The sequence below is a fragment of the Trematosphaeria pertusa genome, assembly GCF_010094035.1.
Source record: "Trematosphaeria pertusa strain CBS 122368 unplaced genomic scaffold BU26scaffold_8, whole genome shotgun sequence".
Classification (NCBI taxonomy): Eukaryota; Fungi; Ascomycota; class Dothideomycetes; order Pleosporales; family Trematosphaeriaceae; genus Trematosphaeria; species Trematosphaeria pertusa.
Genome location: NW_022987219.1, coordinates 1,727,466 through 1,752,194, shown reverse-complemented (window position 1 = coordinate 1,752,194; position 24,729 = coordinate 1,727,466). Strand labels below are relative to the sequence as shown.

At 55.5% G+C, this 24,729-nt stretch overlaps 9 protein-coding genes across 9 annotated transcripts; 7 read left to right on the top strand and 2 right to left on the bottom strand.

Moving 5' to 3' along the window:
* Nucleotides 1-252: 252 nt before the first annotated feature.
* On the top strand, nt 253-2,495 carry BU26DRAFT_428527 (carbohydrate-binding module family 21 protein; the record flags this gene model as incomplete). The annotated part of the gene is made up of 2 exons (XM_033823790.1): nt 253-2,100; nt 2,157-2,495. 2 exons carry the CDS (start codon nt 253-255, stop codon nt 2,493-2,495), a joined length of 2,187 nt encoding a protein of 728 aa, XP_033683478.1.
* Nucleotides 2,496-3,325: 830 nt separating this feature from the next.
* BU26DRAFT_541113 (Emopamil-binding protein) lies at nt 3,326-5,234 on the top strand (the record flags this gene model as incomplete). The annotated part of the gene is made up of 4 exons (XM_033831582.1): nt 3,326-3,389; nt 3,752-4,309; nt 4,457-4,526; nt 4,786-5,234. 4 exons carry the CDS (start codon nt 3,326-3,328, stop codon nt 4,925-4,927), a joined length of 834 nt encoding a protein of 277 aa, XP_033683477.1. The 3' UTR covers nt 4,928-5,234.
* Nucleotides 5,235-5,293: 59 nt separating this feature from the next.
* On the top strand, nt 5,294-7,282 carry BU26DRAFT_565866 (HET-domain-containing protein; the record flags this gene model as incomplete). Its single annotated transcript, XM_033833443.1, has 2 exons — nt 5,294-5,675; nt 5,727-7,282. 2 exons carry the CDS (start codon nt 5,294-5,296, stop codon nt 7,280-7,282), a joined length of 1,938 nt encoding a protein of 645 aa, XP_033683476.1.
* Nucleotides 7,283-9,265: 1,983 nt separating this feature from the next.
* BU26DRAFT_520153 (NAD(P)-binding protein) lies at nt 9,266-10,989 on the top strand. The gene is made up of 2 exons (XM_033829234.1): nt 9,266-9,668; nt 9,725-10,989. Exon 2 carries the CDS (start codon nt 9,756-9,758, stop codon nt 10,815-10,817), a length of 1,062 nt encoding a protein of 353 aa, XP_033683475.1. The 5' UTR covers nt 9,266-9,668; nt 9,725-9,755; the 3' UTR covers nt 10,818-10,989.
* Nucleotides 10,990-12,382: 1,393 nt separating this feature from the next.
* BU26DRAFT_520151 (Aldo/keto reductase) lies at nt 12,383-14,085 on the top strand. Its single transcript, XM_033829233.1, has 3 exons — nt 12,383-12,614; nt 12,972-13,762; nt 13,824-14,085. The coding sequence occupies exons 1-3, from the start codon at nt 12,464-12,466 to the stop codon at nt 13,851-13,853; spliced, it is 972 nt and encodes a 323-aa protein (XP_033683474.1). The 5' UTR covers nt 12,383-12,463; the 3' UTR covers nt 13,854-14,085.
* Nucleotides 14,086-15,064: 979 nt separating this feature from the next.
* BU26DRAFT_335050 (uncharacterized protein) lies at nt 15,065-16,171 on the top strand. The gene is made up of 3 exons (XM_033822237.1): nt 15,065-15,245; nt 15,380-15,551; nt 15,657-16,171. The coding sequence occupies exons 1-3, from the start codon at nt 15,217-15,219 to the stop codon at nt 16,062-16,064; spliced, it is 609 nt and encodes a 202-aa protein (XP_033683473.1). The 5' UTR covers nt 15,065-15,216; the 3' UTR covers nt 16,065-16,171.
* BU26DRAFT_335106 (uncharacterized protein) lies at nt 15,947-17,226 on the bottom strand. Its single transcript, XM_033822239.1, has 3 exons — nt 17,220-17,226; nt 16,349-17,166; nt 15,947-16,255 (listed from the first exon to the last, which is right to left on the bottom strand). The coding sequence occupies exons 2-3, from the start codon at nt 17,007-17,009 to the stop codon at nt 16,170-16,172; spliced, it is 747 nt and encodes a 248-aa protein (XP_033683472.1). The 5' UTR covers nt 17,010-17,166; nt 17,220-17,226; the 3' UTR covers nt 15,947-16,169.
* Nucleotides 17,227-19,305: 2,079 nt separating this feature from the next.
* Nucleotides 19,306-23,213, top strand: BU26DRAFT_486137 (uncharacterized protein). The gene is made up of 9 exons (XM_033825908.1): nt 19,306-19,316; nt 19,467-19,666; nt 19,724-19,780; nt 19,909-20,043; nt 20,094-20,312; nt 20,375-21,054; nt 22,220-22,418; nt 22,571-22,666; nt 22,719-23,213. Exons 2-9 carry the CDS (start codon nt 19,579-19,581, stop codon nt 22,751-22,753), a joined length of 1,509 nt encoding a protein of 502 aa, XP_033683471.1. The 5' UTR covers nt 19,306-19,316; nt 19,467-19,578; the 3' UTR covers nt 22,754-23,213.
* BU26DRAFT_334969 (nucleotide-binding domain-containing protein) lies at nt 23,009-24,719 on the bottom strand. Its single transcript, XM_033822235.1, has 5 exons — nt 24,439-24,719; nt 24,271-24,384; nt 24,081-24,213; nt 23,970-23,992; nt 23,009-23,917 (listed from the first exon to the last, which is right to left on the bottom strand). Exons 1-5 carry the CDS (start codon nt 24,573-24,575, stop codon nt 23,110-23,112), a joined length of 1,215 nt encoding a protein of 404 aa, XP_033683470.1. The 5' UTR covers nt 24,576-24,719; the 3' UTR covers nt 23,009-23,109.
* Between the last annotated feature and the right edge of the window lie 10 nt (nt 24,720-24,729).

The following is a 24,729-nucleotide window of genomic DNA, read 5'->3' as shown; positions in this document are numbered from 1 at the left end:
GCTCTTTCACTTCTATTCTGTGAGTTTGACTTCCTCGTCAGGCGGGTGAATCAGCGGGCTTGATAAATCGCCGCATGTCGCCATCGCCTGCTCTTCTCAACACAATTTTTCGCCGCCTGCACCCCATCAGACACACTTCTGACGACGCACGCAGGCATTAAACCCCTCTTAATACTCTCTTTTGTAATGCACGTTGCGCCCTAATCCTCAACTCGTTCGCTCAACTTCCTCGACCCTGCGAAGTTCGACCGAATGCCTTACACGCCGCCCACCCAGCGGTCGCCTGCAACCTCCAAGCCCAACAGTCCCATCCTCAGCCGCAACCATTCCTACAGCGAGCAGTATCCGCTCTCGCCCGCCAATGCCTCGAGACCGGCGCTGCCTCGCTCCGTGTCGTCCACGTCGTACCTGAACAAGCACCGACGCTCGCCCTCGATCGCCTCCTCCAACACCACTGCAAATGGTCAGGCAAACGGCAGCGTAGTTCCTCCCTCGGAAGCCCACCGCAGCCATGGGCCGTCTTCACATGGTAGCCTCCGTCAGTCTCCACCGCCTGTAAACAATCTTCTGATTCCGTCAGGTGCCGTCACCACGCCTCCTGATTCTTCCGACGACGACGAGGAGCGAGGACGGAACATCGGCAACCTGAAGGAGCTTCAAGAAGCCCTGCAGCACATCGACGTCAAGCGAGGAGCCTCACCCACCCGCGATGGCGCTGCAGACACGCCCAACAACACCACCGCCTCATCAGTCTCGACCACTACCCCCGCTCGGTCCCTCTCCGCTGAGGCCCGCAGGATCTCCCACTCCCGCTCCTCCAGCGAGATAACCCTTTCCCAGCATGCAGTCCCGCCTCTAAATACGGAGCCTATCCTCAGTTCTTCCGAAGATAGCGACGTCGAGGATGACGAGCTGCGGATAAAACCGCCGCTCCTTCGCAAGAAGTCTGGTGAGCTGGTGAAGCCAGCCCTGCGGCCTTCCTCCCGCCGAAGGCCGTCCAGCATGCCTGGGACACCGACCTATTCGAAGGCCGTGCATTTCAACGAGGACATCGAGCAAGTGAGGCACTTCCTACAGGTCGACCGCCCTATTGCCGTCAGTGCCGGCTCCTCACCCGTTGATACCTACGATAGCGAGGGCGAGTATCCTTTCCATGATGACAACCGCACCAAGGAGCCAGACTGGGAGATCAAGCTCGCCAACTTCCCCACAGCAGACACCTACGAGCGGCGGACTGCACCAGTCCGCGTCGAACGCATCTTCTTGGCTTCCGACAACAAGACTCTCGTTGGCAATGTGGCTGTTGCGAACATTGCCTTCCACAAATTTGTTGTTGCTCGATTCACACTCGACTATTGGAAGACGACCTCGGAGGTCGTCGCCGAGTACAATCACGATGTTCGCAAGAAGCAGAAGGATGATGGTTACGACCGATTCAATTTCAACATCAAGTTGGCTGACCAAGCGAACCTGGAGTCGAAGACCCTGCTACTGTGTGTTCGTTATCAGGTGAACGGGCAGGAGTTCTGGGATAACAATGCCTCTATCAACTACCAGGTCGACTTCGTCAAGAAGACCAAGCAGAAGGCAGCGAAGAGCAACACCAGCACTCTGCGTGCCATCCCTCGTAGTCGACACTCGCCTCCTGCTCCTCGACCTCGCTCCATGCCGGTTGGGTCATTCGACGATGACTTTGGGCATGGTTTCGACTCGAAGTTTGAGTTCGGCACCGGTCGAGGCATCTTCGGTGATTCACCCAACTCCTCCATCCGCCTCAAGCCGAAGAACAAGCGCGGGACCATCTTCCCCGACCAGGCACCTCGCCGACAGGGTGCAGGCCAAGCCTTCTCTACCCGCTATGACTTCGGTGCGTCGCTTTCGGCAGCATTGTCGAACGCGCAGACTGCTTTGGGTGACCGCAGCGGCATCAAACCTAACGGTGCTGACAAGGCACGGAAGGGTTACTTCGACCGAGCCTCTGCTCTAGGAAACGTGAATGCCTCGGCCCCAGTTCCTGGTACCCGACCCGATAAGCTGTCTTCCGAGAAGCCCGACCTGCAATCGGCGGAGTACAATGAGTTGATTCAGAAGTTTTGTTTCGTACGTGCTCCACGCCCCGGCGGAAATGGCCTAGACGGACACTAATGCTCCTCCAGTATGGCACCCCTTCCAAGGGCTCCCCGCAGGCTACTACTCCAGCCACCAAGAACTCGCATATTGATGGGGCAACGGACTATATCATCAACAACAGCTCTGGAAGCAATCAATCGTCCGCGTCGAACAGCCCTCCGTCTCCTGCCATACCGGTCTTGGTCGATGGTGCCAACGATTCTAGGTCTACATCTCGTAGCCCTTTTTTATCCCGCTCGACGTCTCCCGGCCCAGTCACAGGATCGGGTCCTGAGGATCATATAACCTCTTCCTTCCAGTATGGATACACCATGCACGGCGGCATCTTTCCTGAGCCGAGCCACACCCCTCAAGCTTGTGTCTAGGAGTTGATAGCCAACAGCAGAACCGACGTGGGGGAAGACCTATGAGGTACGAATTTCCTTGGCCACGATGACACGGTTACGACCCGACTTGATTATCGATGAGTGGAGCGGACGTCTCTGGGATGCTGGTCACCGACGCTCACGAGTCTTCTTCAATCCGGTACGGAACGATGTTGAGAGGCCCTGCGATTAGTTTTCATTGATGTCTCTCATCCGGCGGTGATGGGTGTCGCGTTTCTCTCCAGCATTTTCCAGGACGGCCACTTGCTGCATTTTCCGGAAGGTCTTTTCTTGCATGTCTTTTTCTATCCGGCGTCTTGGGCGGCCTTTTTCGGAGTTGCTCGGATATCTTCATGTCCTACCTGATTTTCGACGAACCATGGATTGGTTGTAATCTTTTGCGACCGAGCGACTCCTCTCTAGGTTTCAGGCGTTCTGTCGGCTCCTTCCTCGTTCTGTGTTGCGATCGGGAGAGGGGAAAAGCTTATTGGTTTAGTCTGCATTTCTAAGCGGTTCGAGTCTTTTATCTTTAGAGAGCCGTCGTTTCCTCGTACATAGGTGATAGGTGATAGGAGAGGCCGAGAATGCGAGCGAGTACATGGTGAAGTGTCTTTTCGTGGTGGTCCAGAATGTTGTTTCGTTCGATTTTGTTAGACGCGGTGTTCTGGATGTTTCAAATTCGAGTGTCGTGCGGTTGAGCAGGGCGATATGGTCGGGCCACCAATACCTAGCAAATGCAAAAACATTGGATAACATGCCCAGGTGGTAAATGTTAGACCCCTCAATACCTGATCTCTGGTAGAATAGGCATCGTTGAGACCGAGCCGATGATGTGTGTGTCCGTAGGAGTGTCCGGGGAGGAGAGGAGAAAAGAAGGCTTCAAGAAGTGGCCACGTGCGGTATTTGTGCAAATTGAAGCCGCCGAGTGGATCGTGAACTTTTGTGCATGTGACCCCAAGCCAACGCCGCCGGAGTTCTGCCGTCCAGGGTCCAGCGCACACCGCCTACCTATTCCAGTAGCTTAGCTACACCGCACACGACAATTGGACTCACGATCTTTCCTCTTCGCGCCCACGCTTTACCACCTTACCCAAACCCGCGTCGTCCACGACTCGTGCCTTTCCGTGTGACACTGGGCTCGGTGTAACCTCGCCCGAGGAAGCTCACATCCCGTGCGACAATGGCACGCAGTTCCTCGTCCTCTGGCTTCTGGGGCAGCTCTTCCTCGACGAAGCCCGCAGCCCAACACCCCGCAGGCCCGCCCATCCCACGCTCCGGCCCCGAAATAGACGCCACAACCATCCTCTCGCTCGTCTTCTTCGTGTCCCTCCTCGCCGCCGCGTACGCCGTCTCGATCCGCCTCCTCCCCCGCTCCGCGACGCTCAAAACGCGCATCCTGTTCATCTGGCACGCGTTCGACGCGCTCATCCACTTCTTCTTCGAGGGGAGCTATCTTTTCAACTGCTTCTTTGTGAGCTATGGGCTGCCGACGAGTTTTAATGTCGCTGCGAGACGGCATCCGTCAATTAGGCTGCTAACGCCGCCGGATGTGTATTGGATGGGGCGAGAGGATAGGTTGTACGGGGCGAATTATGGGGAGAGCGTGCTGAGTAGGTTGTGGCAGGAGTATGCGAAGGCGGATCGGAGGTGGGGTGGGGTGGATTTGACAGTGGTGAGCTTGGAGATTTTGACGGTGGGCGTGGGTGCGCCGCTGGCGCTGTGGATTTGTGAGTTGCTGAGACGGGAGGAGAGGAAGGGTGTGTTGAAGAGGTGGTTCTGGATGGTGCTCCTCGCAACAGGCGAGCTTTATGGAGGTATGTTGCTCACTTTATTATGTGTTCAGCTTTATTTGTTTGGGGACGAATAGGATAAGGCGCATGTGGGTCCGAGACGTGGTTGTCGGGGATGCGGGCGGGTTCGTGGTGGTGGCAGATGCGCTGACACGTGGTTCACCGCCTCAGGCTGGATGACTTTCGCCCCTGAGTGGCTCACTGGGAGCCCGAATCTGGACACGTCGAATTGGATGTATCTGTAAGTGGACTACTTTTTCGCTTGTTGTTCGTCGCTTCTCATATCATCGTATTGGGTCGGGTACCAGCGGAAGCAGAAGTGCGCTGTCCATCCATGATTCGCTATCTCTTCCGGCATACACTCCTCCATCTCCATGCACACACCCTATAGACCCTGTGCTTTTGGCCTGCATAAAAGTTATGCAGGCTCGCGTCCGCTCAGAGATCCCAGTACCGCGCGATTCCGCATACACTTCTAAGCTCCTGCTAACGTTAAATAGCTGGCTATACCTCTTCTTCTTCAACATGCTCTGGGTCGTCTTCCCCCTATGGATCCTGTACGAAGCATATAAGGCTATGAGCTCAGCTATGTCGCAGGCTGAGATGGTTGACCTGGTCAATTACTTGAAGAAGGATGACTAATTCCACCGGGGCTAAGCACGTCATTTGTTCGATGGCGCTTCTGGTGGTAACGGAAGGCAGGGCGTCTCTGCCTTTGGATTTCTTTTGATAGATTCATAGCGTGGTTGTTCTGGGCTTCGGCGTTATTCATTCCAGCAGTGTTTCTATGTTCGCTACCCGGGTTGCACGTCATCATTTCTATGTCCTTGCTTCGAAGTCGCTCGCAATCAGGAGAGACTTTGTTACCCTAGACGTACTGGTCGCGCCTTCCATTGGGCATAGGAAGTTGCGCTAAGACTGGGCGCCAAGAGAATTGATGGCCCGGTTTTCCGTCTTCTGCTCTTCTACGCCTCACCGACACTGACTCTGACGCCCCGTCTAAGCAACATGAGGACTCACACTTGCGAATACTGTCAACGACTCGTGCTGAAAATACCGGAAGCCCCTACAGATTTTGATGAGCTTGATGCGAGGAATACTACCGCTTCCGTGTGGGATCTGAACGACATCGAATGTGCAGCGCAGGCTGGTTGCCCGCTCTTTCTTGCGCTGGTAAACAAGTATACAGAAGGGGGACGGACACTGCAAAGCCTTCTTCCCACTCCAATACTGTACAAGCACTGGCTTTATCGCGAAGAGAACAAGTGGGATTTGTGGATGCAGTTGCATCCTCAGGCTGAACCGATGACTAAATCTTATGCGCCCATTGGATCTTCCTATGTGTTTTATGAGCCTTTCCTTTTGGAAGCCGATGGGTACAAGCACGTTGGTGAGTTCAACACAGCCATTCTTTTTAGGCTGCGTCTTACGCTTAGGCTAGGAAATTGTAACTCCCATGTACCGGGGAGGCGCCGCATCAACCTTCGACCCGGCGCCCCGGAAAGTTTCCTACTTGCCCGTTCATGGATTGAGGAGTGCATCGCCCAGCATAATCACGAACCCGGTGGGGAACCGACTACAGCACCTTTGCGGCTCGTTTGGCTCCGCAAACGACCCGGGACTTACGATCTCCAGCTTGTTGAGCCTCCTGGGAACGCCAATGGATCCAGTTGTTTCGTAGCTCTTAGCTATTGCTGGGGCGGTGACCAAAGGCATAAGACAACCAAAGCTAGGCTTCGGGCTTCCGGGGGTCGGCTGCTCTTCCACGAGCTACCTAGGACTATACAAGATGCGATTAAGATCACGGCGGGGCTTGGCTACGAATTCATTTGGATCGACTCGCTCTGCATCGTACAAGACGATGCCCTGGAGGCTCAGCGAGAGATTGCGAAAATGCCACATATCTACAGTCGTGCAATAGTTACGATTGCTGCAGCAACAGCAGCGTCCGCTTCTGAAGGGTTTTTACATGAGCGTTGCGCTGACGATACGGTGATTACCGGCATACGACTGCAACATTCGGACGGTAGCACCCGTATGGTCGGGTTAGTCAATCGCGCGGAAGATGACCCCGCAGAGCTTAAACTAATGCCCTTAGAAGCCCGCGGCTGGGCATTGCAAGAACGTATACTCTCTACCCGGATCCTTCAGTATCACCCTCGCCAACTGCGTTTCATCTGTCAAACCACCTCCAGCGGAGGCTCCCCGTACTACACTGATGGCTGGGATTGGTTGCCAGACGAGGGCTTGCTTAACATTCCCAGATTCCCTCTACCCTCCGCGCCTCGAGACGAGATCGAACGGTATTGGGAGCGAATTGTCGAACTCTACTCAAACCGTAAATTGACAGTAGATGCGGACAGAGTCCTTGCAATATCTGGAATAGCGGCAAGATTGGGACAGCTCCTAGGCCGGCATATGAAGTACGTAGCTGGGCATTGGCTATATATGCTTCCAAGAGATCTGCTTTGGTCAACGCAGGATCCCGAACCGACCATACCAGACGTCTGGCTCGGCCCCTCATGGTCATGGACCAGTGTCAAGTGCCGTGTAGACTACGAATGGGTACCCGAGGAGGAAGAAGTAAATTGCGGCCAGTATAGATTGACCTGGGAAGTCCTGGGTGTCGACGCTGAGTTGGTCGATGAGCAAGCTCCATTCGGAGCCTTGAAGAAAGGCATCCTGCGCATGAAGGCACCCATATTACGCGTTCACTTGCGAGGAGACACTGTATTGAGCTGGGCTGACGGACTTAGCCTACTGCGGAATTCGGAGTTACGGACTCCCGACGGACTCGACGTCCAACGATACATAGATACCTATCAGCTCGAGATCAGGATGGACACCGAGCTCTATTACAAAGAGCCTGCAGAGACCGTATATTTTAATAGTTGGCTCCAAGTGCATGCAAACATCCAGCACATGGCTTTTCCAACTCAGGGGCCTTATGCTCAAACGGGTAGAGCAAGAAAGAGCAGAGAATGTGAAGCGGTATAGAAGATACGGTGCGTTCTCCTGGGAGCCTATGAGAATATGGGGCAACGAAGAAGCCGACTCGGGGCTCGTAGCGTGGCTCGATAAATTCGAAAACGAAGTCGGAGCACAGGTCTTCGACATTATATAGTGTCATCGCCCTATGAAGACGCATACACGGTAGCTAAAACGCACCTCTAGCACTGCATCATGCCTTCCACCAAGGCGCTCGCGCTTTCGCTAGAAGTACGAGGCCTCGCGTAGCCTTGCGTGGGACGTACGAATCGTCGTCCAATTCATCGCTCAGGTAGTACGCCACAGCAGCCACATTCAATACCCAAGCGTACCGTTTTTGGAGGGATGTCTATTCCCTGGTCAGGCCAGGATATCTTATTCTAACCTCAAGGTGTGAGCTGTAGTCGTCGCGTGGATGATGTCGAGACTTCAATCGCGGTCTCGAGTTTACCCTAACCTTTGAGGAAGATGAGAAACTGGAATGGGCAGGTTGAGGGGATTTCTCTTAGCTCTTGCCGCCCTGGCGTTTATCCTTCGCGGTTTCAGAGCGTCACCATGAAAGACCTCTGCGGTGGCTGCCGCTCGGCATCTGTGTGCAACGTCGGCGACCCGCCCATGACCGAACACCTCATCATCACAGGCTTTTCTATGTCGACGATGGTGACTATGGCGCAGGAGACCGATGGGGGGTAAGGCTATTCCTACACTGGATAGGAGTGTGTTTGCTGGAGGGGTTTTCGGAGCTGGAATTGGAAGAACAATGTCCTAGGCTCCAAATGCGACCATTCAAGGCGGAAGTGCGAAGTCCAGGGCGAGAAGGCAACTTCGCCTACACAAAGCTCCAGACACGAACTTCAATCCAACTCCTGAAGATCGAGCAGGCAACAGACGAGGAAATTATTGTCAGCTTGGCAGAGGAAGATATAAGCGCCGACGAATACTATCCGGCATATCACGCCCTGAGCTACTGCTGGGGCGAACCTACCCGCGACATTGCCATCAAGTGCACGAACTCGATCTTCGGATTACCCGAACTTTAGCAAACGCTCTGCGAGCCCTTCAGTCGCTGGAAGCACATACCTGCAACTATTTCTAGATCGACCAGATTTGCATAAACCAGGAAGACGACACGAAGAAGTCCGTCCAAGTACAGCTGATGAACCGAGTGTTGTAAGCAGGACTGTTCGTTCGGTTGTTCTTCCGGCAATTATCGTCGTCAAGCGGTGTCCCAATGGACGTTTTCTGCGAGATTCCAAGCCGTAGCCACAGGAGGTGCCCTAGGGGGCGATGACACAGCACCTTGCTACAATTACTTTTCCCTGTGCTGGATGCACCTTGTGGGGACAGGACGCTTGGATTGGCATCTCAATAACGTTCAGGCAATGTTTGGAGTCTCAGAGACGATGACGCCCGATCGAGACAAGGCGGAGCGATTCAATCGCTACCTGGTCCTTCATCTCACAGGCCGCTGCTTATTCCTGACTAGCACGGGCATGCTCGGTCTCAGGCCTGCCAAAGCGAAGATAGACGATGTGGTTTGCGTCATGTTTGGATGCGAGCTGCCTCTGATCCTGAGAAAGAACTGGACCACTTCTTGCTTGTAGGGTCCAGCTACGTGGACGGGTTGATGGAGGGGCAGACGCTAAAGAAATGGAAAGATGATGAGGTTGGGGATGAATGGCTCGAATTATAGTGACAGACATGGTGTCGACCCCAGGATGTCGATATCGCGAAGGACCGACCGTCGTGATTAATGGCGAGTACTGAATTCGAAACGAGAAGGTGCATCCCGAGAGTCTTGGACCGTGAAGCGGAAGAGCTATGGGAAGAGGCGCATAGAATGCTTGCGAGTCGTCAGTACAATCTGAGTCTAACCCCCTTTTTTGGTTAGCGCTATTTTGAGTCATGGAACCCCAGCCATCTCACACCACACGATTCGTGCCCACTACCCCTCTCCTCTCTACATCATCACGAAAACGCCGTGATGCGCATCTTTCGATTCGCTCGCGACTTGTCAGCGATGGAGCTCCAAGCGGGCCACGAACTGCTATTGGTACCTTAAACTGTGGACTCGTATGTGGACCAATGGCGTCATCGGAATGGTGCCAGTGGTGCCAGGAGCGCGCTGTGCCGAGGAACTTTGCTCAACTTCACTCCTTCCACACCGCTAGCATCTTATGTCTGGATATACGGACGAACACCGGAGCAACTCAAATCCCCTCTTGCAATCCTATTGTACCTATAGATTGCGGTCCTTGAACAAAGACTAAGCGCCCGGCCTACCCCTCCTGCTCGCAAGGGACGACCCGACATCGAACGTTGTGCCTCACATGCGTAGGAATTGCTTTATAATCAAGTGCTTTGAAATCTACCCCTGAATTCTTAACATCAAGAGGTCCCCTTCCCTCTCCTCCTTCATCGTCAGGCCATACGCTGAACATATCGCTGTAGACTTCCCCTTGATCTCCCCGCTCCTATCACGATGTCAGGCCAACAGACCCGCCAATGGATCCTCGCAAACCCCCCAACAAAGGACCCCATCCTCAGCGGCCCCAACGCAACCTTCAACCTCGAAACCACCACCCTGCCCTCCCCAGGAGCCAACCAAGTCCTCGTCAAGACGCTCTACCTCTCCAACGACCCGGCCCAACGCGCCTGGATCCAGCTCAACACCGACCCGGCGCGCCTCTACACCACGCCCGTCACGAAAGGCGAGGTCATGCGCGCCTTCGGCGTGTGCGAGGTCGTGGAGTCCAACGCGCCGAACCTCAAGCCGGGGCAGCTGGTGTCCTGCGTGCCCGGCTGGAGCGAGTACGCCGTCCTCGACGCGAAGGATTGCCGGCCTATTCAGCCCGACGAGAAAGCAGGCATCAGACCTACGCACTTCATCGGCGCGCTCGGCGGGCCTGGGCTCACCGCGTATTACGGCCTCGTCGACGTCGTGCGCGCGCAGCCCGAGGATGCCGTCGTAGTTTCTGGCGCTGCGGGCGCGACTGGGAACATGGTGGTCCAGATCGCAAAGCACATCGTGGGCTGCCGCAGAGTGATTGGGATCGCGGGCGGGGAGGCGAAGTGCCGCTGGGTAGAATCGCTGGGCGCGGACATCTGCGTCGACTACAAAGCGCCCGATTTCAAAGAGCAGTTGTGGAAAGCGACGGAGGGCTTCGTAGAGATTTACTTCGACAACGTCGGCGGCGACATTCTGGACCTGATGCTGAAGCGCGTCAAGCGCTTCGGACGGATCGCGGCGTGCGGCGCTATCGCAAGGTACAATGACCCTGAGGCGGGCGGGCTGAAGAACTGGATGGAGATTATTGTCAACAGGATAGAGGTCAGGGGATTCATTGTAACGGACGCGATCACGGCGGGCAAGTCTGGGCCCATGGTGCAGAAGATTGTGGAGAAGATTAAGGAGGGGAAGATCAAGATTGGCGAGGATAGCGAGACGGTGGTGCCGACGAGGTTTGAGGATGTGCCGAAGACGTGGAGGATGCTTTTCGAGGGGGGCAATCAGGGGAAGTTGGTTACGGAGATCAAGGGGTGAAAGGGGATGCTGACTGATGTTTCGCGGGAAGTATGGAACTGGATGTCTGGGGGGTGAGTTGAAGTGGACCGTGAAGATAGTACAGAGGCTTTTTCCTGTGCTATAGAAAATTGGTAGTTAGGCGATGCCCTTTCCATGCAGATGTTCGCACGCCATCGTACCTGACCATCATCCACATCCACGCAAGCTCTTCTCCCCCCAATCAATCCCACAGCCCGGTAAACAAACACTTACCCCAAACCAACCAACCCCACCTCCCCCTTCCTCCAATATCCCTCCGTCACGGGGTCACCACTCCCCACGTTCCCCCTCATCTTCATACTCGCATACAGCGGTACTAAGAGCATGCTTCCCCGCTGCATGCGCTCAGCGCCGAGCCATCATCCACCACCCACGCAATATGCATAGAAAGCAGCGATATGACAGAGGAGACGCCTTATCAGGATCTACTATACCCACACCTTGCGCTCGAGTGCCCACGTGCATGCTGCCAGAGAAGGTGCGTGACCTCTGCTCAATAACTCCTCATAGTAGGTACAATCAAGCGCGCGATAGGGTAAGATCAGATGAGATGAGATGGAATGGAAGAGGAAAGCGAAAGCGAAAACGTCGGTCGGTTCTCTTAACTTTCTTCCAGAGAAAGAGCTTCTAAGAAAGAAGCCTTTGCTGTCCTTCTACGCGTCGTTCGTTCCACCGCGGACCTTACCCCTCCCCCACCTACCCTTTCCAGCACGGCCGAACGAAAACCTCCCGCCTTCTGCAGCTTGCGTTCCAGAGCGCCGTCACGGTACTCCCGCCACTCTCACCAAAAAAAACCGCCTCAAGAGAACACTCGGTACCACCGGGCGCAATATCAGCACAATTTATCCGGTGCTTCAACTCGTACTTTACCCGCTTGGCACATCGCAGTAGCAGCCCCTCCAGGTGGGGTGTCCTAGCCCCTCCAAGGGCTGGCGTAACCCACAGCTACCGTAACAAGCGCTGTAATGAAGGAACATCCCACGCGGAAATCAGCGCGCGCGCGTGTGATCGGAGGTGGGAGAAGAACTGCAAAGCGTTTTCTGCATGGGCGCTCCGGCTTCTGGAAAAAAGCCGCGTCTGTTTTATCCAGGAAACGGCGGCGGGATGCGCGCAGCTTGTATGAGGTGTGGTCTGAAGGAGGACGGACGAAGGTCGTGCAGATGGGAAGTACATACTGTATGGACGGGGATACGGTGCGCTCGCAGCGGATAGCAGAAGCCGCAAACCAGCTCTCCGGGCCCAGCACCAGCAGCAAAGGCTGGCAAATTGCAACGAGGAAGGGCAACGCAGCGAGTGTTCAGGAACCGGAACCTCTTCCTAATTCGTAGCTGTGCGGGCCCCGATCCTCCGGTTGTATGTAGCAGAAGGCGGCGGACGCGGATGCAGGGTCGTTTATCTCGTGTCTACTCGAACCGTCGTCTATTTGGAAACATGATATGCCGCCGGATTTTCTTAGATCTGAGGAACCTGGTTTTAGCAGCGCGTGTATATTTATTAGTCTGGTGTGCTCCCGCTGTTTTCGGGAGCTCACTTCCTTCCCTTTCCCTCTTCTGAATCCTGTTGCACTTGCAGTGAGCAGTTAGTGTACACCTCTGATTCAATCGTCCTCAAACAATACCACAGCTATGCCTATCAGCGTCCCCTACGTCGAGCTCAACGATGGCAACAAGATGCCTCAAGTCGGTCTGGGGCTGTGGAAGATGGACAATCCAACATGCGCGGATTCGGTCTACGAGGCCATCAGGGTCGGATACAGGCTGTTCGATGGAGCTTGCGGTACGTAATAGCTTCTTCCACCTCTCTCGATTCAATTGCAGGACGAGGAGCCCGAATTGCCCTTTGCTTCGACCACTGGCGGTAGGTCTGCAGTTGCGCTGTTACCCGCTGTACCTGGATACAGTCAGCCACCATGCCGGGCGTACGTCGCCAGCCGCAATCGAAGGACACCATGGCTTCTGCCTAATCTGCTGCGTCCGCCCGGCATCGCGTGCTGCAGAAGGCAGTGGTGTGAGGTCTCGAGGTTCGGATGGTATTCCCGGAATATCCGGTGGTCGATCATATCCCTGCATTTCGGAATGTCCAGGCACAAATGTCGGAACGATCCCCCGCGGGCTGACCATGACAACCAAACAGATTACGGCAACGAAGTCGAGTCCGGCGAAGGCGTAGCCCGCGCCATCAAGGATGGCCTTGTCAAGCGCGAAGACCTCTTCATCATCAGCAAACTCTGGAACTCGTTCCACGACCCTGAGCAGGTCGAGCCCATTTGCAAAAAGCAGCTTAAGGACTGGGGCGTCGACTACTTCGACCTGTACCTCGTTCATTTCCCGGTCGCGCTCAAGTATGTGGCGCCAGAGGAGCGATACCCGCCGGGGTGGTTCGTCGATGGTGACAGCAAGGTGGAGATGGGCACCGCGTCGTTAGAAAGCACGTGGAAGGCGATGGAGGAGCTGAAGAAGAAGGGTTTGGCGAAGAGCATTGGGGTGTCGAATTACACCGGTGCGCTGCTGCTGGATCTGCTCACATATGCGACCGTGAAGCCGGCGCTCCTCCAGATTGAACACCACCCGTACTTCGTTTCGCAAAATCTGCTCAAGCTCGCTGAGCAGTACAACATCAAGGTTACCGGATACTCGTCGTTCGGTCCGATGTCGTTTATCGAGTGCGATATGAAGCTCGCGGAGGACACTCAGCTTCTCTTCACCCACCCGTTGATCAAGAAGATCGCCGAGGCACATGGAAAGACCACCGCGCAAGTTCTGCTAAGATGGGCGACGCAGCGAGGCATTTCCGTCATTCCGAAGAGCAATACGCATGAGCGTCTGGAGGAGAACCTTGACTCGACCAACTTCGACCTCACGGCCGACGAGATCAAGGAGATTTCGAGCCTGGACAGGCATCTCAAGTTCAATGTTCCCACCAACGTGCGTTTTCCTTCTCATATCCTTCTCCTTGACTATCAGCGCGTGCTAATCGATCTAACAGTACGGCATTCCTTGCTACGTTTTTGCTTAAACGTGGACTTCTTCCTCTTTACCGAAAGACAAGACAGGTACGGAGCATGCGGCGTTACGTATATACGAGGGGTGTGATGGGTAATAGCAAGCATCGGTAGCGATAATAGCATTTGGCTTCTGTTTGCGTACCTGTGCGGCACACATTCTGTTGATGGCAGGGTTGGTGTTGTCGGTGTGTAACCGTGATCGATGCTCAGTGAAGGATGTCGGCATGTCTGCCAGCTCTCCATTGCCTCGGCAACCGCCCATGGACCCCATGTTTCGCTTGAACGTCTTTGCGAAACTGCGTTTCTAAAGGCAGGGTACGTACCTATTAATAGTGCTGCCGAAGCTCTCCAAGGTTGCAATTCCCCAGCGCGACGAGCTTTCTTGCCAACCGGTTCCCGTGAATTATGGTAGACGTCTCTGCCGCAACATGTACGAAACATTCACCCTCGCCTCCAGCCTTCCTCTTCAATTACATATGCCATGTATCGCGTTAACTCCGGTCCGATTGAGGACGGTTCGGCTGCTTCGAATCTCGCGCTGAGCATCTTCACATCCGTCGAGACCGCAAGATGCATCGACCGCCCTGCTCATGTCGACCCGGAAGCACCGCGTCAATTGCCTCTCACTCCTTCGTGCCTTTACATCCACAAGCTAGATGGCAAGGCGATGCGATGCAGCAAGCGCCCACGTGCAGACTCGGGACGATCGCTAGGCTATTCCGCTTGTAGGCAGCGGGAGCGCATTCGTCGAAAAAAAATCAGCCCACGCGTGCTTCCTCTTTAATCCTCATTGCCAACCGCGCGCATATCCTCTTCAAATCCTACACCCCTCTCGCATTGTTTCGCGTTGAGTTCGGAGCTCCGAAACATTGGGTTGCTGATCCTGGGTGTTGATTGGTGAGGGCTTGAATAGGAAGCTCCCGGAACGAAGAAACGGCAAGGCTGGGATTGCTAATAATCCTTGACGGCGGACCTATGATGTGAGGAGGGTGAGCTGTTCGGTTCATGCACGGACTAAGCTGCTTTGGTAGAATGATATGTAGATGGCCAACCCCGCCGATTGAACACATCCCATGCTCTCGCAGGCTTCCGTCTGTCCACTCTCGAGCTTCAACCCACGAGCTCTTCGTGCTGCTACTGCGCTTGTCTTTGGGGGGGTGTTCGCGCAGCCCGGTTTCGTTTTGATGCAATTGTGTATGGGATTTACGCTTTCGCGATCCATGACGTAGCGAGTCGCGCCGCGGATATATCGGACGGAAAGCGAACGGACCGACTGGGAGCCGGAACTGCGCGAGGAATAAAACTCACGCATCGCACCCACCCTCCCTTACACCAGGTCTTCCCTAAGCGTCAAGGCTTTTCTTTGGACTCTCGATGATATCTTCTGGCGCGTCGCAGGGCCGGTAAGTCCCATTTCTGTCGATCCCGCGGACTTCCGAGGGGTAGCTTTCCATAGCCCAGGATGTCGCGAAAGCTTGTTGTAGCCTTTGGGTGAGCTTAATGGACATTGACACTGGTGCTGATCTTACTCGGATAGAGCCCTCGCCGTCATCCTCCCGTCGTTGACGCTTGCAACGCATGCCTTGTCCTTGCTCGCCCTCGAATTTGACCTCCTGCCCATCGCTGCCGTATCGCATAATTTCTGTGGCTGGTTGTTTGACCTTGCGGGCATCGCCGTAAGTGCGATGGGGTTGATAGGCGCTGTAGATGTAAGTCCGTCCTGTGCTGTGTAGATCGGTCTGCACCCACGCCATATCCTTCTTTTCCACCTAGCTTCAATATGAGGGAGGACTAATGCTAACACACCCAAACAGAGAAGGCCCGCCCTGGTATCAGCATTTACCCTCGTGTACGCGTCCGCCTTGAGCGTCATGACACTCATACTGCTCTACAACCTTTTGCCGTCCGAAATAGTATCTGCGGTCCCGATATCGCTACGCTGGAGGTACGATGAGAATTTTGAGAAGAGATTCTGTCGCGAGATAGACGACTTCGGGTGGGACGCGCAGTGGCTCGAACAGTGTAGATCAAGCTTCAGAATAATACGGATCGTTCTGGTGTGGTCCGGGTTACTGTTGGTCGCGGCACAGTGGTGGGCTGTTTTTGGTGTTTGGAAGTGGGCGAGAGTGTTGAAAATGGAACAGCGAGATAGATGGCATGGAGAAACCGATGTAGAAAGAGCCGAGCACGGAGAGGAGAAACGGGAATTAAAAATAAATTAAAAGTTGAAATACAAAGAAGTCAAAACTTTCAAGAGAGAATACATTTTCCGAGCATCTCCAATAGACCTGGGCTTATCAAGGCATGGAGCAAAGGAGAGTAAGTTCCTAACAGACCTTGGGTAGTCCAGCATCACACTCCGCTAGACATACGTAATGCACGGGAAGGTCGATTGTACTCTCCTCTGTGGCGTCTGCCTTATATCAGCTTTTGGTTCACAACAGCACGCAAGCACGCCACATCAACTGTATCTTGACCTGCTGGAGCGGAAAGAGTGATGACTTACCCGGTTCTCGACACGTCTCCTTCACATATAACCGCCCATAGGCTTTCTCTCGTGGATCCGCGCTCTCTCCAGCGGCGGGGTTCCTCCAGAAATGGTACCCCTGGCACTCCGTTTCGTTGTTTAGGTGTCGCGTGTATGTCCGCACCATCCTAGATCCACAGCTTTGACAAGGGCAGGCGCACTTTTCGCCCCACCCCTCGATCGCCCTGCAATGCAGACATATCTTGCGAATGCAACTCTCCCACTTGTTCTTCCCGTTGGGCCCGGTGCGCACTTTTCTCACCAAACTACTAATATGCCAGGAGCAGACGCCGGTCGGAAGCTCAACGATTTCCGGACGCGGGACATCCTTTTCAAAGGACTGTGGTACGCATGCCGTGCTGCTCGAGGAGACGAAGAGGTTGGCCGGGTAAATTTTCTTGCAGAGAATGCATCTTGATTCCGAGGGAGTGCAGTACGGCGGCGTGCGGTATCTTTCGATGGCGTATCGAGCACAGTTGGTCAGTGTTCTGTTCTTTAGTTGCGGTAAAGTGGGAAGCGTATCGTTCAGGATCGAGTGAGTGAACTTGAGCGATAGGATGCCGTCAGGTGGAAGTCGCTCTCCGATTTCTAATATCAGCTCCGGGGGAAGATTCAAAAGTGATAGAGTTGATGTCGGCATTTGGTTTTGCTGCTGAGTATTGTGGCCTTTGGAGATCGCTGGAAGATAAGAGAAGCGTCTGCTGCGCGTTGTTTGAGGAGCATAGGAGTGTGCGTGGATCGCGTGAAGTGAATCAAGCAGTGTTTGTCGCTGTCCAGCGTGTAGTTAGGCTGTAGGACTGTTCTGAGAATGAATGTGTGATTCAGGCATTGAATGTCACAGGTCACATACCCATACCCGTGGGCAAACATCGCCCAACAACAATAATCAGCCACAAGGAACCTTGGAAGGATGCTGAGGTGAGTGAGAAACCCATAATGCGCGACAACGTCGACGGTAAAGTTTCAGGTTTTGCATGGACCGCGCCGCTGGGCTTGTAGAGGGCCAACCTGTTGCTGTGCCTCACATATTGGCAGAATGGAAGGAAGTACCGGGTACCTCATGAGCGGTTTGCGAGTGCAGAGCTGTTTGTGAATGCTTGAGACACTGCGCGCGTGATGGATGAAGATGACAGAAAGGAGAGACGCTCGAGCGCAAGGTCAGATTACAAGCGATGACGGAATGTGGAAAAGGAACGGAGTCAGGCGGCATATGACGTAAAAATTAACTCTGAAGGAAGATGTATACTTATTCTTGCGTCCAAAGCTTGCCATGGAGTCGAACTGTGGTTATGTATACTGCAAAGGCGTTCGAAAGAGACGGGACCAGGGGTCGGCTCGACAGGGAAGCCAGAACCGATGATCGATCCAAAGGGAAGGCGCCCCCTGCGCCTCCCACGACGCTGACCTCCCTCTCCAACTGCCCAACATATTAATCCAACGCCCAGCGCCTGCGCCTGTTGCATTGCGCCTTGCATCCGCCGGTACACAGTAAGCCGGTGCTTTGGGCTGTGGAATGTTGGAGACGTCGAGGCTGATATGTGTAGCACTCCGGAAGCGCGTGCCGACAGCGGTTGAGACTCGCTAATGAAAGGAAAGCAGTTGGAGGGCTCTCGGCGTGGCCAAGGAGGCGCTGCTGCAGTGCGTCGGATGGGTGAACGTCTGTCAGCATGCAGAGTTGCGTTCGCAGCAGCGGGTCAATCTCGTCGCAAGCGCTGCACCCGCAGCGCACGGCAGAGGTAGCTGCATGTCCCCCAACTTCGGTCAAGCCCCATCTGGCAACAAACCCGGCGCCGTCGCTCTCCGTCTCTGGACATCTCGGTCCTCCTGTCTGCCAGATAACTCTGCAGGAGTCAAGATCACGATTGCGAATCGTCTCGTCCATGATCTGTCGCTTTCCTCTGGTGCAGCTGTGCGATGATGGAAGATGGACGCCACAAGCTCGACGTTCTCACCGCAGACTTGCGATACTCGGTCTGCGGGGTCCGCTCATTGGGGCTTCTTCGCAAGGCAGAGCAGCCCCGCACCACCAGGCTGGGAGAGCGGCGATGGTCAGAAATAGTGGAGGGCAGACGTGATCACATTGGCAGCCATGACTGCATCCGCCTGCCGAACCAGGACGGCGCAGGCGGAGAGGGGCGATGCGGGTTGGCTGGCGATGGCGGGAGCAGCGAGGTGGGGTGTGCATGCCAATACATGCATTCTTTTTCTGAAGTTTTCTGCAGCTAGGTGCATAGCGGGCCTGGCAGGGCGGAGGGCAGAGCGCGTGCTGCTGCCGGCGAACGCAGCGTTTGCAGCTGCTGCGAAGGAGACAGGAGAGCGTTTAGAGTGGTGACGGGCTTGGGCGGGACATATAGATCGCGGCCATGGGGTCTCAGGGTCCACGTGCAGACGCAGGCGGAAAAGGAGGCAGCGGGATTTTACCATGGCCTACGGCGAACGAGTCCCGAGAGACGGACCGTCACATCGCTAGCCTCCCAGGCTCAGCACGCTGCAGGTCGCGCAAGCTGGAGGAAACGGGTTGGAGGCGCTGCCGCAACGTCATCCGCAGACTCTCCTCCCGCTTGGCCGGCACTGCGAGCGGCTCCACGAAGGGAGGAACGTGAACGGGGAGGGTTGCAGTCCGCAGGACAGGCGGAGGCTCCGAGGGCGAGGCTGCGGCGGGAGACGGCCGTTGCTGAGCGGACGGCTAGCAGGTGTAATTGCGTGCATGTCCATGGCCCGTGATGGCCGAAATTTGACGTCTGTGAGCTGCGCTCGGCTTGGTTAGCGAGTATTTGACCCCTTCGAGCGCTCCTCGAATCTCACCATCCCGGCGTCTGTCCTCAATCCACTTCTTCTTCACCCGCTCCGTTTGCTGCACTCAGTTCATTCACTCTGCGCGCCTGCAGTGTGAATAGCTGTCGCTCCTTGTGCCTGTGCATCCCGGCCCAAAGAGCGTCGTTTCTCGGTAAGCACCGCGACCCTCTCCGCCCTCTCTCAGGCGCGCCAAAAAAATCTCTTCGGCACCTTCTGCCTCCGCGCCTCGTGTAGACTTTCCCGCCCGCCGCCCGCTCTCCAGCTGCCTCAGTGCCTGACCTTCTGCTGACACGTTCAAAAGGTGCGGCTTCCTTGCCCCGGGAATTACTCCTTCCGGCTACCCTTCCCGTTGCAAGACCTGATCCTCTCACCACCGCTCCGCCGCCCGCAACGAGCTCTCTGTCCTCGCCGCCATGTCCTACTACAACGATCCGTCCTGGCCAGCGCCGGCTCCCGGGCGCCAGCCGTCGTGGGAGCAGCCTCAGCCGCCGTCGCGCTCAGGTACGAGCACCAGTGGCCGTGCAGGCGCGGGAGCCGTCGTGGATAACACTTGGGCAGGCGCAAGTTCGACTGTCAACAGAGACGAGATCAGTGCCTTCGCCTCCCAATTCGACGGTACGTTACCCTTCAATGGCCGTTGGCACGCCTGTCAGGGCCCGGATTTCAAACGCTTGACGAGGCCCGCCGTCATGGCTCAAGGTTATTTGCACCCGACCGCCACATACGCTAACGGGCAACTGCAGAAGTCGATCGTGCGGCCGACAACCTCACGAAGAGCGGAGCTGGCAAGGCCTTTGGCTTCACCCCGTCGACGTACAGCAGTCGCCGCGACTCGATGCCCGTGATGGCCCCCGGCCCGCGCCAATACCCCGAATACGGTACGAACCCTCCCCACCCACGCCCGCATAGAGAAGGCTGACGCAATCAGATCCGCGCATGGGCGGCGGACCGCAGCGCCACCACTCCGTGAGCGAGTACGATGGGATGCGATCCCATTCGGCGTCCAACGTCCAGGGCTACTACCAGAGCCAGCGATATGCCCCGCGACCCAACGATGCGGATCAGGTTGCGCAGGCAAAACGCCGCATGGCAGCCCAGCGCGAGCGGGAGCTGCGCAACTACCACCAGGAGCAGCAATACCACAGAAGTAAGGACTCGGAATCTGGGCAACAATAGAGGAAGGACAGCTGGTTAACTAGGGTAATGCAGACGTTTCTGGGTCCAAGTCCGACCGCTCGATGAGTCCCAATGCGATGAGTGAAGACGAGCGCCGCGAGCTCATCGCTCGCCAGCACCGCGCCCTCTATGGCGAGTCATCCTCCTTGTACAGTAACAACAATCCCACTTCGAGCCAGGACGTGCGAGTTTCTGGCGCCGGCCGTGGTCCGTCTCCGCTGGCCTTTGATCCGTTTGGCATGCAGGCCCCGAACGCCTCGGGTGAAGGCGCGGTTCAGATGCCCCCGAGAGGAGACAAGGATGTCACGGGTGGTGCCCAGGAAGCCCGTGCCAACAGCAACTCGTCTCCCTCTTCGAACCAGAACCCAACCTTTAGCCTGTTCGACAACGCACAACAGGCTAGCCGCACATCCAACTCTTCCCCTGGCGGATCTCCTCCCCGTCAGGGACCCAAGGCCAACGGGTCGGGCGTCGCACCGATCGGCACTCGCCCGTCTGCCAATCAGGGCCAGCCTGCGGGAGCACCCCTAGGCAAGCGCGCGACTACGCCTCTCCCGTCGCCGCTCAGCTACAACTCTTACAATGCCAGCGAACAGAATGGCAACGGCAATGCCACCACGTCCGCTTCCTTGAACCCGTCTTCTACTGTCACGGATAATAAGGGCGTTGGTATTTGGAACAAGGGGCCCTGGGGTAACACGCCTACCCAAGGTGTCCAGGCCTCGGTTTGGGGTTAGACGTCTACATTTTTAGTCGGGAGTTCGATGCTCATCACAATCCGGAGTTTCTGCATTTCAGGTGTCCCGGGCATATATCGCGTATCGGTCTTCCAAATTGGGCGGAGCCAGGTCTGGGTGGTCGGTGAAAAATTACCCTTGGGGTCATATCTTATGGGCGTGTTTTGCATCTGACTGCGCGGACGATAATATACCTTTCTCAGATCGGCGGTTATACGGGTGTTTTGTTAAGTGGGAATTTGGCTCTAGTTCTTTCGCTCTGCTGTACTGGGGGTTGGTGGGAGTTTTTCAGGGGTGGCTTTGGGTCAAAGGAGACGGGGCTCGCCTCAGTCTCCGGTCAAATCGTGATTCTACCTAGCAAAGGACTCGGGGCACATCCGGTGTTAATGGGAAAATGATTCTTGGGGAAAGGGTCTCTCGATCTGCGTGATTGTATCTCGATCGCCTCCGTTGGATGTGACTCCAGTTCGTTGATGATAGCGAAGGGCGCGATGGTGTCCTCTGAGAGGTTATCCGATGGAGAAGTTGACAGATTCTGTAAAGTGAAAAGAGTGAAATAGGATCTTGCAGCTCAAGCGCTTTTCTTCTGTAAGATATGACTTTGTGGGGAAAACCCTTACCCTCCACATGCGGCTAGAGTTGCCAGGGGCTCGGGAGTGAATAGATCTGGTGTCACGTGCTCGTGAAATAGCTGTCCGTGCGGCTCCACAAGCGAGATGGGCGGAGTTAGCCGTCTCGCGCTAGCCTTACCTCAACCCCAGCTCCAACTTTCTAGAAGCGTGGCCTCTACAACCCCATACTCATTACACCAACGCCAATTCCGCCCAAGATACCTATTGCGACTTCTCTTCCACTTCTTCTACAGCCGGTACAAGACGCTCGGATCGATCATGGTAAGTCGGCTATTTTTCGACTGCACACAATGGCGTTGGAGACGTGGAACGGAGTGTCTCGATTGCGACTTGCGGCGACGGAGACGGCGACGAGGGATTGCGAAGTACACTTTCAGAGCGCAGTTATCGGTCTTGTCGCTCCGACCTGTTTGCTGCTCCGTTGCTGGAGGTTCTCCGTCCTCGCCTCAATCGCCGAGGCTCTCCAAATCCACTGCCCCCTGCTCAACGTCCGCTAATCGTTACCGCAGTCTTCTCCACGCCCTACATCTCCCGTCAACAATGCCGCGGGCTCCACGACCGCGCGACCAGCGTCTCCTAAGCCCCCGGGCGGCCCTGCGACGGTGATGCGAAGGAAGGCGGCTGCTGACCGCGCGGAGAAGTCGGCGAACCAGAGGCCAAGCAGCACGAGGGCGGCTGGTGCGGGCGGCAGCTCAAGCACGATGTTGAGTAAGTGGATACCCTGATTTTGGGGATACGGAAGAGATGGGTAAATGGGGAAGCCCCGACGCTTTTGGAGAGAAGGTCTGGCGAGTGGAAAGGCTACAAAGTGGAAATGAGAGGAGCGACTTGAACAATGGGTTGCTGACTATGTCAAATAGAGCTCTACACGGATGAGTCGCCAGGATTGAAGGTCGATCCTGTCGTGGTGATGACTCTGTCCGTCGTCTTTATATTCAGCGTCGTTGCTCTTCACGGTATGCCAAATTCTCATTTCTCACCCTTTTTCGAGAGTCTAACAGGCCGCAGTCATCGCCAAGGTCATGCGCCGGTTCTCCTCGTAAACCAGCGACCGCCACAACCGAATCTACCACTCTTCATTGTCGGTTGGCGCTCTGCAGCAGCGACACCGGCATCCTCCCGAATCTTTTCCAGTTCGACCTCTTTCTGTTTGTTATCCGGCTTAGGGGGTAGATTAAGAGACTGGAAAAGTACCTGACTCCAAATACCTTGATTTCTCGTTTGCACAGGGGGCCGAACGGGCATTGGCGGTCGGAATATCGCATGGTGTATTATAGGCTTGCTATGGAATGGAGAGTTGGCTAATATTCTGAGCCCTCTCACTATTATGAGCACTGTGCTCAGGAGACTGAAGTGCTAAATCTCTTTTGTCCAGGTTACGGATTGCTTCCAAGAACGCTCAGCTGAGGATATCCTTCACAATCCCTAACACCTTCCTTGCACTCCCAATGGCGTTCTGATACCCAGCCCCCGCATGCCCATACTGATGCACAACCTTCACCTTCCTCCCCTCTCCAACCTCTACTTCTTCAATCTCCACCCTCACGCCCCCTTTCCGCCCAGGTCTCAGTCCCACCTGCTCGCTCAGAACTTCGATCTTTGCTTCTTCCCCTGCCCACGGCCTCATCATCTCCTCACACCTCCTCACAATACTCTCGCTAATCTCAGGCGTGGGTTCGCCCGACCAGTTATCTGCATCCTTCGTCCCGCCCAGGAGGAACAGATCTGTCCCCATGCGCGGGACTATATATGTGATGTGCGGCGGAGACTCATGGAGCAGGATCTGCGGAGCGGGCGTGGGATGGATCCGCGCGAGCAGGGCTTGTCCGCGGATCGGATACATGCTGGCATCTTTGCAGAGCGAGTGCGCGCCTAGGCCTGTGCAATTCACCACCACTACCTCCTTTTCCTCTTCCCCTTCCTTTTCAATACCTCCCGCAGTGTTGAGGCATCGCATCGCTTCGCCCACCGCATGTGCAAACCCGCTGGAAGTCGGTAGCTCGGTGGATATCGTTTTTGCGCCGAGACCTTTGGCCTGCGAGAGCAGGGAGCGCAGGTACGTGACGGGGTGGATGGCGAGGGAGGTGAAGCTGTGGCCGCTTTTTGCGCCGTTGGCGGGGAGGGAGGAGGGAGGGAGGGAAGAGAAGGAGTGCACGTGGGGGGTGTACCAGAGGGAGGGGGAGGTGGGGTCGAGGCTGGGGGCGTCGCTGGGTTGGGTGAGAGGAGATGGATAGAGGAGGGAAGGGGAGGGGGTCTTACGAGAATATTGTCAGGGGGACGCGCTGGTTGGGTGGTGGATGCGTTAGAGATGTGGACATTGGAAGGAATATGCGATTTTGTCTTGTCGAGTTGGGAGTTTGTCATACATACCTGGATACCCATTTCCCGCGCTTTCTCTGCCTCCTCTTCAGCAATCTTCATCCAGTGCTTGTAGTTTTGAATATTCCAGTCACACTGCTCCACGTCGTCAGGCAGTGCGTGCGTGCGCCATATTGCGCCTGCCCTACCAGTCAATGTCTCAGTGTCTGCTCCGTCGGTCGAAAAGAGGGATTTTGCCTACCAAGGAGAAGTATACTCTATAGACTCATCGCCAGGCCAGTGCTTCGCGAGTATGGTAACGCTGTAGCCGGCTTCGAGGAGTGTGACGGCGGTTTGCAGACCGATTACGCCGGCGCTGCGAGTGTGTTAATGAGGGTATCCGGGAGGGCTATGTATGGGGGGGACTAGCCCTATGATGAGGATGTGAGACATTTTGGAAGAGTTGGCGGGCATTGCATTCAGCGAACTTCGTTCAGGAAACTGAGAAGGGCGCTGTTCTTGTACCTTCTCATCACTATGCTCGTATTTCGCATTGGCTAGCTGCATCAGGTTAGAGCTGGATGCAAAATGCAGATCGGAACAGTGTCTGCAAGTCTGCAGACCTGCGTCTTTAAGTCCATGGTTCCACCGGAGTGGATTCCATTTCAAAGTCTTGCTGTTGTCATATTTTACATTCCGACTCGTCGTGGGGTCGCCGTCT